General features: G+C 35.9%; 1 protein-coding gene across 2 annotated transcripts; it reads right to left on the reverse strand.

Moving 5' to 3' along the window:
• Positions 1-8,939: 8,939 nt before the first annotated feature.
• Positions 8,940-17,567, reverse strand: LOC133680821 (peroxisome biogenesis protein 5-like). Of its 2 annotated transcripts, none has more exons than XM_062103824.1 (15): positions 17,356-17,567; positions 17,016-17,156; positions 16,768-16,915; positions 15,906-16,099; positions 15,519-15,770; positions 14,867-14,980; positions 14,463-14,627; positions 13,695-13,888; positions 12,073-12,319; positions 11,481-11,565; positions 11,145-11,254; positions 10,780-11,004; positions 10,157-10,222; positions 9,741-9,835; positions 8,940-9,655 (listed from the first exon to the last, which is right to left on the reverse strand). In XM_062103824.1, exons 1-15 carry the CDS (start codon positions 17,476-17,478, stop codon positions 9,577-9,579), a joined length of 2,238 nt encoding a protein of 745 aa, XP_061959808.1. In that variant the 5' UTR covers positions 17,479-17,567; the 3' UTR covers positions 8,940-9,576. The 2 variants fall into 2 exon arrangements, with proteins under 2 accessions (XP_061959808.1, XP_061959806.1); XM_062103822.1 differs by having other exon boundaries at positions 14,867-14,986; positions 17,356-17,566.
• Positions 17,568-18,339: the final 772 nt, after the last annotated feature.

The following is an 18,339-nucleotide window of genomic DNA, read 5'->3' on the forward strand; positions in this document are numbered from 1 at the left end:
TAGTTAGTTCTTTCTCTGCTACCTTCTTGCCATTACATGACCTTGTTTGATTTGTTAATTAAGTAATTATATGTTTATCTTTCTAATGTGGCTTTCACTTTTTGTTACCCAGTACCCCACAACGAAGTTCCATTATCGTAATTATAATATATTAATTCTAATTCCATATATATATATATATATATATATATATATATATATATATATATATATATATATATATATATATATATATATATATATATGTGATGGTGGCTATATGTGTGCATGCAATGCAAGATAGCACATATCTTGAGTCTCTCGGAAGGCCATATTATGGCTCCCGTCTCCTTCGCTAGCTAGCTTCAGTACTGAACGTATATGTTCAAGACAAGCTTTGACCGATCGGTTCTTTTTTGGGGAGCTTAAATTAATGAATTGATCATTTAGTTTGTCATTTATGTGTATGTTTAATTACTCCCTATTCTCTATGGTTAGTGGGATGCGGTCGTTGACATATGAGTTCTCTTTTTTTCTCAATACCTCCTCATATACACATCACTACATTCATTTAGTAGTAGTGATTATATATTTGTCTAGGTGGGAGCTAGTAACCTTTTACTTTCTTCGTTATTTAACTAATTAATTCAGTTAAATCAGTTAATTAAGTATTTTCGATCGGCATCATAACATGAGTATTATATATATTGAGGAAGACGACAATTAGTTTCCACAGAAAAATTAATTAACCGGTCTCAAAGCATATTGCAGCATCTTCTCTTCTTCTTAGAAAATTAAAGAGTGTTTTAATTATTTGTCTGTTAATTAATTAGTCAGTGCAATATTGGGGGGCTTGTTTTCTTTCTTTCTTTTTTCTTTTAATGATAATAATTAATTAATGCATGCTAGCTTCACTTTTGATTGCTTTAAATATACTAAGGTAATTAATTAAGAGTACTGTGTTTTTTATTTTAACTAATTAATTTATGATGCTCTCTTAGTTAGTTAGTTAGTACACTTAATTATATCTTCTCTCTTACCATTAATTAATTAAGGAAAGGAAGAGGGAGATGAGAGCCTAATGTTGCTCCCCAAAATCCCCTTGTTTGTTTGTTTTTTCTTTCTCTTTTTAAATCTAGCAGTGGTTTAAAGAGGGGGCGCATCTACATGAGCTAACTAGGTAGGTTTACTTCTTGTTTTCCGCAATAAGTAACCGTATATGCCTATTGCTGTCTTTCATATCTGAACCCTTAGTTACCCTAATATCTGTCCTTTGTCCCCTCAACAACAAAATCATCGAACTTCCCAAAGTAAACCTTTTCTTGCCTCCTCTAAGACCATGCAACCACATATTTATGATCAAAACCCTCTTGCCTGGTATGGATCTCTCTCGTGTCCTGTACTCCTTTTTTTTTTATCAAGTAATTAATTTCTCATTAACAACCACTTCCATATTCTAGTACGTAGTATTGCATTCTCTTTAATTTGATCGATATGATGTGCCTACTACCTTTCCCACCATCAATTTTTTAACTATATTAATGTATCTTTTTCGTTTCGCCAACAAATTAATGGTGTAATTAACATTATACATACATACATGCATACACACATATATATACACGTACATACATACATATATCATTTAGGCATTATGGTGAAAGGAAAGTGGCCATCAGTGTGTGTCTCTCTCTCCCCTCAGCTTGCTAGTACTACATTAAAAAAAAAAAAAAAAAAAAGCTGGTATTATATATATAGTATAGAAGATATATAAACTAGTAGTAGTGTACTACGAATTTACCCCATTTATACATATACCATAAAATTGATTGATTTACGTATATATGCTTGGCTTTTAATGTGTTCTATCTCTTATGATGTTATATATATGTGTGTGTATCTATAAATCTATCTTGACATGCATGGAAGGGAAGTGTTGTGACTTATAGTTAGTAGTAGAGAGTAGAAGATGCCACAATAAGGGCTCTTAGCAGCTGGTTCCACTTTGATAGCTGACACACTGATACGAAGGTCACAAGCATAGCATAGCAAAAGCAAAAGCAAAAGCAAAGCTTTTAGTTTGCGTGTTCAAGTTAAGAGACTGCCACTAAGGGCTTACCTAGGGCTAGCTAGGGTTCGTGCACGCATGGCATTGCAAGCCATGAATAATGATAGACAGAATCAAATTATCCAATCTACATACAATCCATTCAGATATATGTATAGCTTTCCATCTGATTCAGACATAAGTACCTCCTGCTGCTGTTGGCATCTGCTTTACCTATTTCCATCTATCACTAACATATTTGTCATTTGATACATACAAGACTATCGATGCAATTATTACAATCATGGATGCATTAAGTTTGTATCATTCAAATCCACTTACTAGAGTATATATATATATATATATATATAATCTCTAGTAAGTGGATTTGAATGATACATATATATATATATATATATATATTAACACGGTTATTAAAAAAAAGAGAAGGAAATAACACATTTCAAATTGTTGCCGTACGTATTGAATGAAAAGTTATGCAATCAACAAAAATGTAACAATTTGTGTTATTAAAAGTGGCGTAATCAATCTGCGCTATGCACTGTTAAATTGTCGGTGGTTAATAATCTTCATTCCTTTTGTTTTCCTTTTCCTTTCCTTTTTTTTTCTTTTTAAGATGTTAGTTCACATATAGATTCAATTTGTATATGAAATTTCTATTTAGTATGTTTAGTTTTTGAAATAAGATTTTGGTATCCCTACGGTAATTGCCTCTCTTGTTAATTGAAAGGTATCGAGATTCCTTGACAATTTAGATTAATGGTTGAAATCTTTCATCAATGGGCTTGTTCTTCTATTAACATATAATGATACTAAGCTTGACCGTGTGCATGCATAATTAGAAAACTTCCTATCCTCGTCATGAAATTCCAGTGAGCTTGTGTAAATGTCCATTATTTATTACTTGATCAAAGGTTGTTGTTGATTATTAGTAAGGGATTTAATCTGTCAAACTTCTATTATGTAATAGGTTGCAATTTATTACCTTCTTAGTTTTTGATATCATTGTGTCATGAAGATAATGATGTTTTTATCTAATTTATATCATCAAGAATGCCTTTCATTAAAAAAAAAATTCCATGAAAAAAATTCCATATTGAATCCTTGTGATCAAGTGCAGACACACTTTCATAATGATGCATATAACTTTTCAAACTCAAAAGTTTAAGCTTAATTTCCAATCAAGCTAGCTACAACAATATTTTATATTTTTTTATTAATTCTCTAATACATCTTCATATATGCTCTTATAAGCTCTCTTTTTTTCCACTTTCTAGATTAAAGAAAATAATTTTTGAAAATCTAAAAAATAATAATATATGAATTTTCATTAGTGTCATTAGTCGCTCATATATCAAGATCGACTAATGAAGTTCATTGTAAATGCCAAAATCAATGTCACCGATTGATGTCATTGACTATTTCTAACTTGAAATAGCCAATTAGATTTTTCTTTGCATAATACCTTGGAATATTTCCTAAAATGTTGATGTCAAGATTATTAACATCATTAGTTTTCACTTCAGGAATAACTAATCAAGTTTCGTTTGATTGCCGATATCGACAGCACCGGTTGATATCATTAACTATTCTCACCCGAATAGTTAATTAATCAAGTTCAATATCCCTTATTTTCATGGATGATTATGCTAATGTTAGTAAACCTTACTAATATCATTAGCCTCCGCATTCAGGATTGGCTAATCAAGTTTCGTGTGATTGCCGATATCGACAACATCGGTTGATATCATTAACTATTCTCACCTGAATAGTTAATCAAGTTCAATATCTCTCATTTTCAGGGATAATCATGCCGATGTTAGTAAATCTTACTAACATCATTAGCCTTCACATTTGGGACCGGCTAATCAAGTTCGAGGAACGATCATCAACGAAGTCCATTAATGTAATTCATATTCTTAAATCAATCAAGTACTCAAATCCATTTTAATTTCTCGTTTATTTCACTTTATCCTTTCTCTTTGTGGTTTCATCCATAGATGCAAAGACCAAGAATTTAATAAGTTAGTAAAAATCATGACTCTCATTTTGACTTCAACAATACCTTTAAATTTGTTTGTGGAGATCATTCTCTCTCTCACATGACACATTTAATATCATTCCTACTATTTATTCATTTCTTTCATATCAAATCTCAATTATTCATCGAGACCTCATTACTTCGATCCTAATATTTTTATTATTTTTTATAGGGGTTTACAGGGTGAGCCTAATAAGGCCACTCCAACACTCTTGAATGCCATAGAGACTAGTCCCATGTTGTCCAGGAGAGATGTGGGTCCCAGACCGCACACATGGGTATGTAGCCTGTTTGGACAAATAGGATGAACCTGATAAGGTTGCTCCAGTGCTCTTACTTCCAACTAAAAAGGCTAGACAGAAGAAAGAGAGGGGGCATTGAAAGTCGTCCTAAAGAGTGAAGCATTGATCCCTTACTACTGCCTTGGAGAAGTGACAATAAAGGTTGATGCTCACTTAGGACTCCGCTACCATCCTGGAGAAGTGGGCCCCGGATGCCACAGGGGTGTGTAACCCCGATTGGATCGGTAGGAAGTATTCCTGAGAAAGGAAAGTAAATTAAGTAAGAACACAAGTGATAAAAATATGAATTCTTTATTTATGTATTTAACAATGATATAGCTTAAGGTGGTCTGAGTGTCATGCATGAGGAAGGCTAGAGCTTTGTAGGTGATCAACCATTAGGGCCTTCTTGCCCTTTAGAAAGGTGCTTGTATATTTTCTTGAGGCTTCCTAATTCCCCTTCACTGCAGCTACCCCTTTAACTGTTGGGAACTTCATGGTCAAATACTTGGTGTTGACCATTGCATTAATCTAATGGAGCAATGGCCTCCTAATGATAGTGTTGCATGGGAGATGCGTGTTAATGACCATGAAGGTATGTTAATAGTCACACAACAAGGTGCAGTCCCCATAGTAATAGTCAACTCTACTGCCCCCTTCACCAGCATTACTGATCTTTCTATCCCGATGAATGGTGTTAGCATTAGAGCCATTTTGGAGGCTTCTGTGCCTATCTTTTTCATGGCCTCTGCTAATAGAATTTTCACTGAGTTGTCGTCATCCACTAAGATCCTATGGACCATGTGACCCTCCATGACCGTGGAAATCACCAAGGCATCCTCTTGTGGGTGTTTAGTCCCTTGCCCATCAGCAGGTGTGAAGGTGATGGGTTTATGCTAAGAACTTTCTTGATCCATTGTAATTAAAATTTGATCTCTTAGCTTTGTTCTCTTATTACTGGTGACGCCTACGTTGGTAGATGAGCCCCCCGGTATGACAAGGACCTCTGAAAGCGCTAGTTTTTATTGTCTTACTTCACCTCTCTCCCCGTCCAAAGATGGATCCTTTTTTAAAAAAACTGTCTGAGGTATCCTTATGCCAGGAGTCTCTCCACTTCTTTCTTGAGAACATAATAGTCATCAGTGTCGTGTCCTTTCTCTCTATGGAACTGACTATATTTCTTGGAGAACTTGAGGTTGGGATTAGATACTGAAGTAGATTCTGACCCTTCAAAGCCATGTAGATCTCTATGTAACTGGTATTTACAGGAATGTAAACCTTTTCAGGCCTACTAGGATATTCCCTAGAGGGCCTTTTCTTTTTAACATCCTGTTGTCTAACAGCGGAACGGTTCATGTCGGGGGGTTTAACCCTGACCCCTTCTCTGTGGATCTGAGAGAAGCTTCTACGAGCAGCTAGGGCTTCCTTCACTCTTATGTGGCTCTCAATCATCTGCTTCACCCTTTGGAGAGTTATGTCCTACAACGAGTGGAGTTGTTTCCATAACTCTTCACTTTTGACCCCCTTGATCAAGGCCTCACAGGTTATGGGCTCCAACAGGTCTTCCACCTGAAGCATTTCTTCATTAAATCTCCTCAGATATGCTCGGGTGGACTCCTTCTCACCTTGGATAACTCTAAATAGCCCTGTGGAGCTTTTCTTCATGGGAATGCTAGTGCTAAAATACATCACTAGTTGAGCACGCAAGTTCTGAAAGCTCAAGACATACCCTGGCTTCAGGTTGTTGTACCACTTCCTCATATTCCCTCTAAAGGTGGTGGGTAATATCTTGCACATGACATCATTGTCATGGATGACCAGCTCAAGGCTCCTCCTCACATTCTGGATATGTTCCCGAGGGTTTGTAAGTCCATTGTATTTATCCAGGTTCATCTTCATGGATAAATACTCTTTGGACACCTTAACTTGTAGAATTCTCTTGGACAGTGGGGAGCCTTCCACTTGGTACTAGTGGACAGGTTGGTAATGTCGTGAACTAGAGGAATCTAGCATGGAACAATGGGAGTGATGAACTCTTTCTCTCCCACGATGGCTAGTTTAAATGTTCACTTCTCACTGGTACCTTGGGACAATGTGAATGTTCTCGAATTGGACTACGAGAACGACGTTTGGGTGGTTCCTCCTTATTCTTCCTATATCCCTCTACATAGCTGAGGCGTCTTCGCGCTATAGGGGTCCTTTGTGGCTGAGGTGGTAAGTTGTATGCTGGGACATTGTGATGAGGTTGAGGATGAATCGTGAGTTGTACTCTCAATCTAACGACCTCTTTAGAGAGCAAACATATCTGCTCAACCATCTTCTCAATTTGAGGTTGGGCGGATGTACCAACAGCAATATTATCATCTGTGATATGCCCTAATGTGTATGGATCTGCCATATTGGTGTAATAGATGGAACCGCACACCAAAGCTTAGTTTCTTGCTGGAGAAGTAATTAACTTTTTATAAAGTTCCCATAGACGACACCAACTAATGAGGTTACAAAAATCATTGGGAATATTCTAGGATAAATTATTCCTAGAAATCCTTGCACATCATTCATAGTGTGTTCTACGACCTTCACTTCAAGACTGCACTAGCTTCTTCTTTAATAGATCTCCTTAGGGGTGTTAATCTCTTCCTGAATAAATACTTGCACAAAGTCCCCTAGGAGTGTTGATGGGGGACCCTCCGAAGGTCAAGTCAGTACCAGGTATTTTTATGTAACAAAAGACATTAATGAAAGTATTAATGAGCTTTTATGAAGATAGAGAAGAGCAAAGGGGGGAAAAGATGTAGAATTAAGAAAAAAAAGAAGCAGAGAATGTGTTTTCGTCTCAGAGTATAAGGTTTCAAACCCCTTTCTATATATTTCACTCCTCTTTTATATTACCTAGCTTGACCTATTTCATACAATGTAAGAGTGGTAGAGATGTAATCTCATAATAGTAAAATAATATTATTCTACTGCTTGTACCATCACATCTAATTAATATAAGCATGGGCTACTTGTTCATATTTAATAGGATGTGATAGGTATCATAATTACTAACCCAGACCCAGAGTATGGGAGGTTTAGTGTGGAGTTACCTTTCAGCCGTGCACTCAACCTAAGGGGCGTTGGGTTCAACTCACACACTTTTCTAGTAGGAGTTGGGTTCAGCTTGTGATTGTACTCAAGAATAGTCAGGGACGAACGCATCATAGCCCAACATGGAGTTGGGTGCAGTTACATCCCTAGCCCATCGTAGGGCTAGGCGCGAACGAGACCCTGGCCTATCGTGGGGCTGGGTGCAGATGTGCCCTTACCCAACTTGGAGTTGGGCGCAGGCATGCCATGACCCAATTTGGAGTTGGGCGGGACGTGTCCCTGGCCAACATAAGGCTAGGGGCGGATGTGTTCCTAGCACATCGTGGGGTTGGGCTCGGGCATGTCATGACCCAACCAAAGGTTGGGCACCAAAAAAGACATAACCCCATTTTGGATTGTGATCTCGTGCGATGGCCTTTTAAATGGGGTTGGTTTATAGAAACTATGACCCACCACAATATAATAATAAATGAATTGATTAACCCTTTTAATCTAGAAAAGCAACAAAAAAAATTTTGCATTTTATTTTATGACATAATTACATTATATATTTAATTTCAGAATAAAATGTTGGTTTAAGTCAGCATGATCACTCATGTTATTAGGGGTGTTCAAAAAAATCAAAAAACCGAATAAACCGAGAAAATCAGAAAAAAAAATAACCGAAAAAACAGAACCGTGAAAAAAAACCGATTAAAATTTTGAAAAAACCGACCGATTCGGTTCGGTTTTGGTTTTTTAACCATGGAACCTAAAAAACCGAACCGAACTGAAAAAAACCGAGCCAAATCGAATAAACCGAGCGAAACCGGAAAAAAAACCAAACCAAACCGAGTCAAACCGGTTTGAACCGGGTTTTGTTCTAAAAAACCGAACCGAACTGAAACCGGTCGGTTTGAACCGGTTTCGGTTTTTTAAAAAAAAAATCGGTTTGGCTACTTTTTTTGATAAAAACCGAACCGAACCGAAAATAAATACCCCTGCATGTTATAAACTTAATTAACAAGTGAAATATTTTCTTCTTAATTTGTTGATTACTTTCTGGCCCAGTCGTTTCCTGATAAAGCAGGCCATCGTACGTTCTAAATTTCTAATAGCATAGTTATAGTCAAGCAAACTTGCTAATTATACATCATAGATAATATTTGTTTAGTGGAAGCACATTACGCTACTGAGTTTTATTTCCGTACCTCTTTCTTTTAATTGAATATATTTGAACCTTCAAACATAATTTTAACTTATCACTCTTTTTATTTTTGCCAAGATAATAAAACTATATATATTATTTTTCTTTATGCTGATGTCAACTCTATATATATCTGAAATATTTTTTAACTATTTTCATTTACTTTTTATTCCCTATAAAAATTTAATTGTTAATTATATCAATATTCATTTTATATTATTTTTTGTGACTGAAATTTGTGCAATGTCTTCTTCAAAATATGAAATCACAAACCAACGAGCTGCAAGTAAGACCGGCCACAAAGCTGGATTCTTGACCAGACCACTGCTTCATTATATCGTAATCAGGCACACTTTTGCCTGCCTGCTCAGCATCGACATCCTTCGCTTTGATTTTACAATTTTAAATGCACAGCTATAATTAAGCATGTACCTTATCTTCACGTTTCCATACCTCTGGCTCTAACCCAGACAAATGGAAATATTGAACATGTAAAAAGACATATTGAAGTAAATTATTCACAACAGAATCACACACTTTCGCTTTGTCCCTTCCTACAATTTCATCCCAATAGTTATGAAATGGGGCAACTTCCCTTTCCTTTATCTCCCCTCGGGCACTGCTTCGCGATTTCAATTATTCCTGGTGCTTAAGAATCCCGAGTAACACCCAGGTACGGGGTTTCAAACTTCATACAAGTTTTTGTTTGAGTTAGCTCCAATAAACCATGCTTGATTTTCCTACTTCATAAGAAATCAAGCTACCCTTCAGCAAGAGCTCCAAATGCACTGATGCAAGGACTCACAAGCACCCCGCATTGTCCCATTCCCACAAGTGTTTGAAGATTTTAATTTCACAAACAGGAGGCTTTTGAATCCTGCCGTTGTCTCATTGATCCTTTATTCATTCAATACAGTGACCGATAATTATATTATAGTGGGAACTCCTTCTGTAGAGCATCAAGATTTCGAGAATCACAAGCTTCCACCATGTCGTTCCTAGAAGCAAAACTGCAAGGCAAAAACAAAGGTAAAGAGATGTATGATTTCATTCAATTTCAGAACAATTGGTAAAACTTCATTTTCACCACCATACCTTAAAGAAATCCTCAAATATTGCCAAGCATTATCTGCCTTGGGATTCATAGCAAGTGCCCGAACATAGTATCGGATGGAATCCTCATACATACCCTAGAGGCAAGAAAATATTTCACATGTCTGAAAGTGGTAGTTCACTTCATGATAATCTACAAATAACAAGGTTCAGGCATTCCGACTAGAGGGTTTTTTTTTTTTTTTTTGTGAACTGATTCTGACTACAAACGATAAATAAGCTTTTAAGCAGGATTTGTAAATCTCTAAATAAGTAAATAACAAATGAGAAACGAGAAGTTGTGATATCTACTTATCTCATGAAAGCTGTAAAAGCAACTGAGTGAAGAGAAACCACTATCCAACAGATGCCAAAGAATCTAGGAACAGAATTATGAACAATGAAGCAGAGGTAAAAACCTGGTTGGCATAACTGATTCCCATGTTTGCCCATGCTCGAACATAGTTAGGCTTCAGATCAAGTGCCTGGAAGACCAGAGAGATGAAATCAACAAATAAATTTAATCAGGAAACAACAATCCAAAGTTGACAACCAAAAGAAATTTGGAAAACATCATCGCCAAACCAAAATGCAAAATCACCATAGCTGATAAAAACATGCTTGTTAATATATGAAGATGATGTGAAAAGCCACAACCATGAAACAAGAAAGTGTGGGAGAACAGCATAGAATGCTGTGCAACCAGGAAATACATATAGGGCAGAAAGGCTTTTAAGGAAAAAAAAATGAACTATTTTTTGCAAACAAAAATAGCAGGAAACAAGGGGAGAAAAAAAATTGATCCTTTGAAAATACACACTTGAACCTTCCTAACATGCACACACTCTCAATTTAACAAAACAGGCTTAACATGGAACACGTAGAAACCTTTCTGCCCATGGAATAAAAAAGTAAAGCAAGATTTGTTAGATTAGCATTATAGTTTCTTATTTTGGGAAAAGTGCATATGTTCTATGAGATATGGCAAACTGTACCAAAGTAATCCAAACTAACAACTGCTTTTAGATGTATAGAGATATACCTGCTGATATGCCAATATTGCATCAGCACTCTGAACACTATTGGCTTGTGTTGCACCAAGCTTGTTCCAAAGAGAGTAATCCTGAGGCTTGAGTTTCAAAGCTGTCTGGAAAAAAGCAATGGCTTTGTCATATTCCCGGGACAGATTGTACAGGACACCAAGTACTATGTGCACGTCAGCATCCTCAGGTGCCATCTGAGCAGCTTCGTTGAATAATCTAGCAACCTGCATGTCATGGGGTTAAAATTTTGATGAGCACCCCAAAAGTCACCAAAGAATTCAAAAGGAAAATAAAAAAGAAATAAAAGATTTCAAACAGAACATATAAAAATTTAAAGAAACAAAGGTATTTCAGCAACACTTACATTAGCATAATACAAAGAATCAGAAAGCTCTGGAGTGGCTAGTGTTCTGTACTTTTGATGATGTTGTAGCCATCCATATAAATATTTCAATGCAGCTGCCTGCTCAAACTCTGAAATTTGAAGGCAAGTTATTTACCCGCCTAAATTCAGTACCTCAAGAACTAATAAATTCGCAATGAATCTCTATTTCTAGAGTTTTTATACAAATCATAAAGTGGTAAAAGAATTCCATCAGGATCTGTTATAATACAATCTTTATAAAAGCATGCCTAAAGAATACTAAACAAATTTAAGCTAAAATATAAGTTGTAAATATGTGTAGGAGCAATGACCAACCATTTGTATGGCTCACACCAAGAGCAAGAAGCACTTCAAGATTTGTAGGATCAGCTTCATGCGCGCGCATCATGGCTGCAATCGCCTGTATTGATATTGAATTGGATTCATATACACTATTCTACATTGAAATCAAAGCTAACAGGACTCCTTCATGAACAATACAGATCAAGCAAAGCTTTTATATCCACAACAAAAAACAAATAAAATTTGATCTGCATATTCTCATTTGCAAATTATTCAACTTGAGACCTAACTAAAGCTATAAATAAGACACCTAATGCATCCAAACATAAGACCATAGAGATATAACTAATCAAACTTTTATTTTCTGGTTCCTGCAGCATAAAATTTTAATTTGTTGAAAACAAAAATTCACAGAAATATATACAGCCCAAATAAAACCATTGGCTCAACATAAAATCTTACATGACTACTGAACCTAGTATACTATAGGTCTCATTCAACTATAAACAAGCAGAAGTGGTATAAACTATTTCACCAAGTTCTTGAAAAGAATGAGAAATCAACTTTAAGCAAAACATCTAGAAATTATTCTAATCTAACAGTTAACACCAGAAAATTGCCCAACCTGTTGATCATCATCATTCTCTGCATGTGCTATTCCAAGCAACCTCCAACCTTCAGCGTTATCTGGGTTTTTCAAAACTTCAGCCTCTAAAGCAAGCACAGCTTCACTCAAAAGCCCCTTGCGGAATAGGTCCTGGCCTTCTTTCAAAGGATTTGGGTGACCGACATAAGGATTCATGTCTGTAAACACATAGACGCCCCTTGAAGCATCTGGCTTCTGCTTGGCAACTACTTGCTCATTTAGGTACCTATAAGATATTATATATGAAGGGAAAAAAATTTACTCATGCATTTGACAACATAAAGATAGACTAGATCATCTGAACTACTCTAAACAATGGTATTCTTAATAATGAGCAAGAAAAAACAAAAAACTTATCTCTAGGTTAAAGCATAATGACAAATGTTACTGATGTGCCTATATCAGATTTTATTATGACTGAATTTTTCCAAAAGAAACTAGATGATTACAAAACAAAAAAATTCCAAAGCAACTAGTAATAGATTTGAAGGGAATTGGACCTGCTACGTTCACTGTGAACATATGCAGGTTAAGATGACCTTGAAATTGACATGGTTAAAAGAAAACGGGAATACACAGAAAATAGAAGATATGATGCAAAGATGCAATTTGATTCATGATCTAACCATTTTTTATTCTTGAAAATAACTGTTGCCTTCAATTTTTATATTATAATTATAATCATAACTAAAACAAATTACCAAGAAAGTGTAGCACCAAATTAAAACTTCCAAGAAAGAAATGGAGCTTACTTGCATCTCATCAGGAAGAAAATTACTAACATAGACCTTGACAACTGATAATGATTTAAAAAAAAAAAAAAAAAACATTGTTTGATGTGGACACTAGTTGAAATGCTTTTGAACAGTAGACTGGATGCACCATTACAGAATTGATACAAGAGACAGTAAAGAAACATGATCAGTTTCAACACTCAAAAATGTGGTGCTAAATCCTAGACAGCTTCTTGGTACATAAAGGAGAGCCACACACCACTAGACACTAGACTAAATATCACTGTCCATTATAGAATTGTGTCAGGAGAATTTGTAGCTGATGAACACTATAACCAGCAAGACTGAAATATTGGAAGGGAGTTGAAGCACAACCACTACCTAAAAAATTGGATATGATATCTCCAGTTAATGGACACAAGCAATTGAGTAATATTTAATCTAGGATAAAATGTCCCAGGGCCTCCTAAACTATTGGTCAAAGCATAATTAGTCCCTATCCAATTATTCAGCGTAGAAAGTCCGAGGAAAACTAACAGAAAAATTAGCCCTTCTATTAAGTCAGGATAAGTTCCCATCCAAAATGGGGTTAGTATTTCTCACGTGACACTAAATGACCATCAACACATGTGATTCTCACGTGAATTTTTGTGCCATTTGACAAAAACTAAACTCAAATTTGGATGGAAACCAAACTTAACATAAGGACTAATTTTTACCCCCAATTTTCTTCAGTGACTATTTGCCCAGAAAAACTTGGATAGGGACTATTTGCACTTTGACCAATATCTAGGAGGGGCTGGCACATTTTACCCTTTAATCTACCACGAAAGAAATAAATCTTTCAATAATGTCTACTGTACTCACTCATCATAAGTATCTGCCCAATTATCAGTTGAACTCTCCCCAAAAGCCCCTTCGCCAACCTGTCGTCCAAATTCATCTGCCCAGTCATCAACATGCAACTTTGAAAATTCATTTACCCACTTATCATCAACAGGCCGACTTTGCTCTCTTTCAGCAGCAAACTCATTCGCCCATTGATCAGGTCCATGAGAAAGCTGAAAAACACTCAGATTAGATAGAAGAATTTATTAATAAAGGCAAACATAACTTGCTGCTTGTTTAAGCAAGCAGCAAGAAGAAAAAAGGAGATCATGCACATCAACTATATCTATCAATTACAGAATTCCTCTCTTCACAATTCTGCTCTACAAAGCCACAAAAGACTCCCATTGCCTCTGAGTTGTTGTCTTCTCTATAAATATCAATAAATGTCAAGCACAGTGGTCAATCTTTATCCAAAATGTAAAAAGGAAGCCTAACTATGAGAATCAATTTGAATGAAATCAGAAGATTTGCCTCAAATTGATTGTGCACAGAAGTATTATTTTACAGGCTTTGGCACAGTTTGGTACTGGCAATTTCTGAAAATCAAATGAGTGAAATGAATAAGCTATTTTGAAAACACAGAATTGCTATCACATGTGATGCTGTTGTCAATAGCTAGGTACCCTAAATAAATTGGTACGCAAAAGTGTGTACTTTCACACACTTTTTTTGTTGTTGCTTAATTTGTTGTCAAAAAGCAGAACAACGAATTTGTAATCACACTTGCACAAGAGCTTTACTTGCCTGGTCACGTGCATATTCATCAGCCCAACGACCCCCAGAATATTGTTGCTGATATTCCGTTGCCCAATCCCCTGGTGAAGACAACACGGCTGGCTTGACTTGATTGTCATCAATAATAAGTTCGCCGCGACTCATCTTTGAGACGAATTGAAGAAACTTAGAATTCTGCAGGGCTCATCACATATGACTAATATTTCAGTACAAGTAGCAAAACAATAAAAAATGAAAGAAAAAATAAATAAAAAATTAAGTCTTCGTCATGCAATGCTAGTATGTTCATGTCCCCACATAGTAGCTAGCTCGTACTGTAAATTACCCCATGCACAAACCAGAAGATTCCAGGGGACCATGAAAGAACTTGCAAGCTGTGTGAAGAAGACGACTTCATGGTAAAGCATATGAACCTGAAATTTGGGGTCATTGTTCTGAGCTAGTGTGTGTGCAAGCATTCGAGTCTGTTCCATTGTAGATAAGTTTGAGATATTTGCACCTCCCATTTGATCTGCTGCTGAGATCAACTGTTCCTAAAACCAATAAAAACAAGTTATTGCAAGCCAGCACCATGTCCAATCAGGATAAAGGCAGTAACCAGTAAATTATACAAGAGGAAAATCTGCAACTACAAACATCATGATTGGCTAAGGGGAAGGTATAAAATACTGCATAACAATATGATAATGAAGATTACAATGGTAAATAATCAACAAGGCAAAAAGAAGAACATAATGGCCAAAAGCAATGTCTTATTGCATAGTTCTTTCATAGAGAGAGAGAGAGGGAGGGAGAAGAAAATCATAAAATCACAGTTTTTACAATTAAAAAAAAAAGACAGAATAAGGAAATAATGGGTGAACGCAGTATAAGTAGGAAGTTAATGACACTAGTTGCCAGAAACAGAAAATGGCAACAAGGCTGCATTCATTCACAGTGAAAATAGCCCTATATTTTCACTATCTTTTCATGAATCTGTAACTTAATTTTACCATTGAATGATGGATCTAGGATAGATAATTTGGTCGTCTGGTGACTAAATTGATGTGTGTAATCCTTTAGTACCTGCTCAAACTCAGAGGCCCAACCATTAGCACCATGCTGCTGTTCAAATGAGTGAGCCCAGACATTAGGATCACCATGATCTATTCTGTGTTGGCTAAATTCAGTAACCCATCCATCAGCTTGAGGAGGACCAGGTCTCCGAGCAGCTTGAGACTCGTTCCAGTAATCCTCTAGCTCTTGGAACCTACCGGGTAAAGGTCCCTTAACCCGCACATCACCATCAATATCTAACGAAGACAAAAGTGCATTCACCTACAGAAGCAACATAGTCAAAGGATAATTGCAGTTTTGCTAATGCAATCAGGATTGATGTTAAAGCAAAATAACAATTGGAAGTAGAGCTAGTAATAGCATCAGCTCTCCTTGGACAAAGAAACAGCAGCAGACCTGTGTATTGATAAAATCTTCACTCTTGTCAGCAAAAAAATGCCGGGCCATTATGCTGCTGCGGTCACGTATGCATTGTTTGTCACCTTCAGACAATCCTAATGCAGGTAGTGGAGCAGGACGAAATGGAATTCCACCATGGCTACTGCCCACAAAGGAGTGCAAAAAGTTTGACAACACTCTTTGGGGTGGTCCTGCAATTTGAAAAGTAGAAAACATAACCCAAAAGATATGCTCAGGAGAGATTTATTGGTAGTTCTTGTAAAAAAAACAGTTCCTACAGTGTTTGGCTTGTACTAGTCATCAAAAATTGTGAAGTTCTAGAAGATTTCATTCAATGCTGAAATTCTTCTTCTTGTGTTACTGTTGTCCTCTCTGAGTGTCGTCACAGCAAACATGGTATCACAGACCATTTTCTACATCAAGGAAAACCTTTTAAAAAATGAATCAAAAGGAGGGCAGCTGTGGGATCCTCGTGAAAGAAGTATTATCCTTTACATTCGAAATTTAGTTCCACAGTAATTCGTGTAAATGCAATCATGACATCCTAAATTTTAGTTCCATGCCTTAATCACAATGGCATCCATTTCAAAGGCTTTCCAGATGTAGTATGTATATTAATATGCAAAACTTGCAAATGATAAATGAGTTTTGAATCTTTAACTACTCTATCCTCAACCCATTTACATTGCATCACGCACATCCTATTCTACTTCAACAGTCTAGGACGCACTGAGTCTAATATTTTTCCCTTATGAATTTGATTATCGTTTATAGTACAACTTGTTAGCCACTTGCAGCTCCTCATCTAGACCGTAGCAAGAAGTTAATTATTTAACTATAAGTAATGTTAAGTAGTTACCGTCCAAAGTTGGTTGAAGCTGAGGAGGAGGTAGGCCGTGATCCAATAGAGCAGGAGGAGGAGGAGGACCAGAGCGCTGAATCTCATCCCAAGCATTGGCAAATCCATTCTGATCAGAAGTGCGAAAGCGACGAAGAAATTCTGAACCCTAAACCCAGAAGAAAAAATAATCAGAGAGTTGTGAAGCAAAATTAGACACTTTATTTTCTATTTATTAATTTTCCATAAATTAAACAAGAAGAAGAGACCTGAGAAGTAGGATGCTGAGAAAAGGAGTGATCAAAGTCAGCTCCCGGGAGTCCTCTCAAGCGGTCCTCAGCAGTGGCATCCTGGTACAACGGATGCTCTGTAGCTGTGGTTGTAGAGGTTGGAATTTCCTTCAGCCCTTCCTGTGTTTTTTTTTTTAAGGAAAAGGAAAGACAAATCTCAAAAAATGAGTGCTAGCAACTAATAAGTTCAAAAAAGAAGAAAGACATTTAGGTGGAGGGAAAAAAAAAAAACAGAGGCAGAGGCAGAGGTGAGTGTAGCGTAGCGTAGCGTAGGAGAAAAAAGAAGATGAATTGATAGAAAAAGGAAAGGGGTAAAAACCAGAGGCTTGGAAGAGGAACCGATAAGAGCGTTGGCGAGAGCACCGAGAGGATTAGATGATGAAGAAGAAGAACCTGGAACAGCACAGGCTGCTGCTCCTGTTACAAGCTCTCGCATCGCCATCTTCTTCTTCTTTTGCGATTTTGAAGAAAAATAATTAAGCAATAAGCTAAAGGCGGTGGGGGAATGAATGTTCACCCACACCAATGTAAAATATGAATTACATTGGGTAATAAGTTAAAGGGAATGGAAAATTTAGTGTTCATCTGGATTACAATAGTAATTTATAGTATATTTCTTTTTTTATGTATTTTTTTATACTTGTTTTTTTTTTCACTTTTTCTTTTTCTTTTTTCATTTAATTTTTTGCACGTTTTCTTTTTTTTTTCACTTATTTTTCTCATATTACTTTCCCTTTTTTTTCCTAGAGTACTTTTTTCTTTTTTTCCCCCAAAATTATTTTTATTAATTTTATTTTTTTAATATTAAGTTGGTTTAAAATCTTACTTTGTATTTTGTTTATACTCTCAGTGTATTACTTTTTCCTTTTTTTCACTTTTTTAAAATTTTAGTTATTATTTTTTTAATTTTTTTTGTTTATTTTTTTTTAATATTGATATAATTAAAAATTAAGTTTTGTAATTTATTTCTTTTCATTTTACCTTTTTACAAGGTTAAAATGGTTTATCTATTTGCTAGAGTAACCCAAGTTGTTCCAGTTTACAAGTTTGGTGGGATTTTTTTATTTTACTTAAACTTGACTTTGTTATCGTTTATCTCATATAATTAAAAACAATAATTTTAGAAAGAAAAAAAAATCATTATACATAAAGTTAAAACATGAGGGGAAAGTTGATTTGCCATTTCAGATCCTTGAGATAATCAATGACAATACTTATAAAGTTGATTTGCCAGGAGAGTATGGTGTTAGTGGTACCTTTAATGTTTCTGATCTTACTTTGTTTGACGTGGGTGATGATTCGA

Source organism: Populus nigra, chromosome 1, assembly GCF_951802175.1.
Source record: "Populus nigra chromosome 1, ddPopNigr1.1, whole genome shotgun sequence".
Lineage (NCBI taxonomy): Eukaryota > Viridiplantae > Streptophyta > Magnoliopsida > Malpighiales > Salicaceae > Populus > Populus nigra.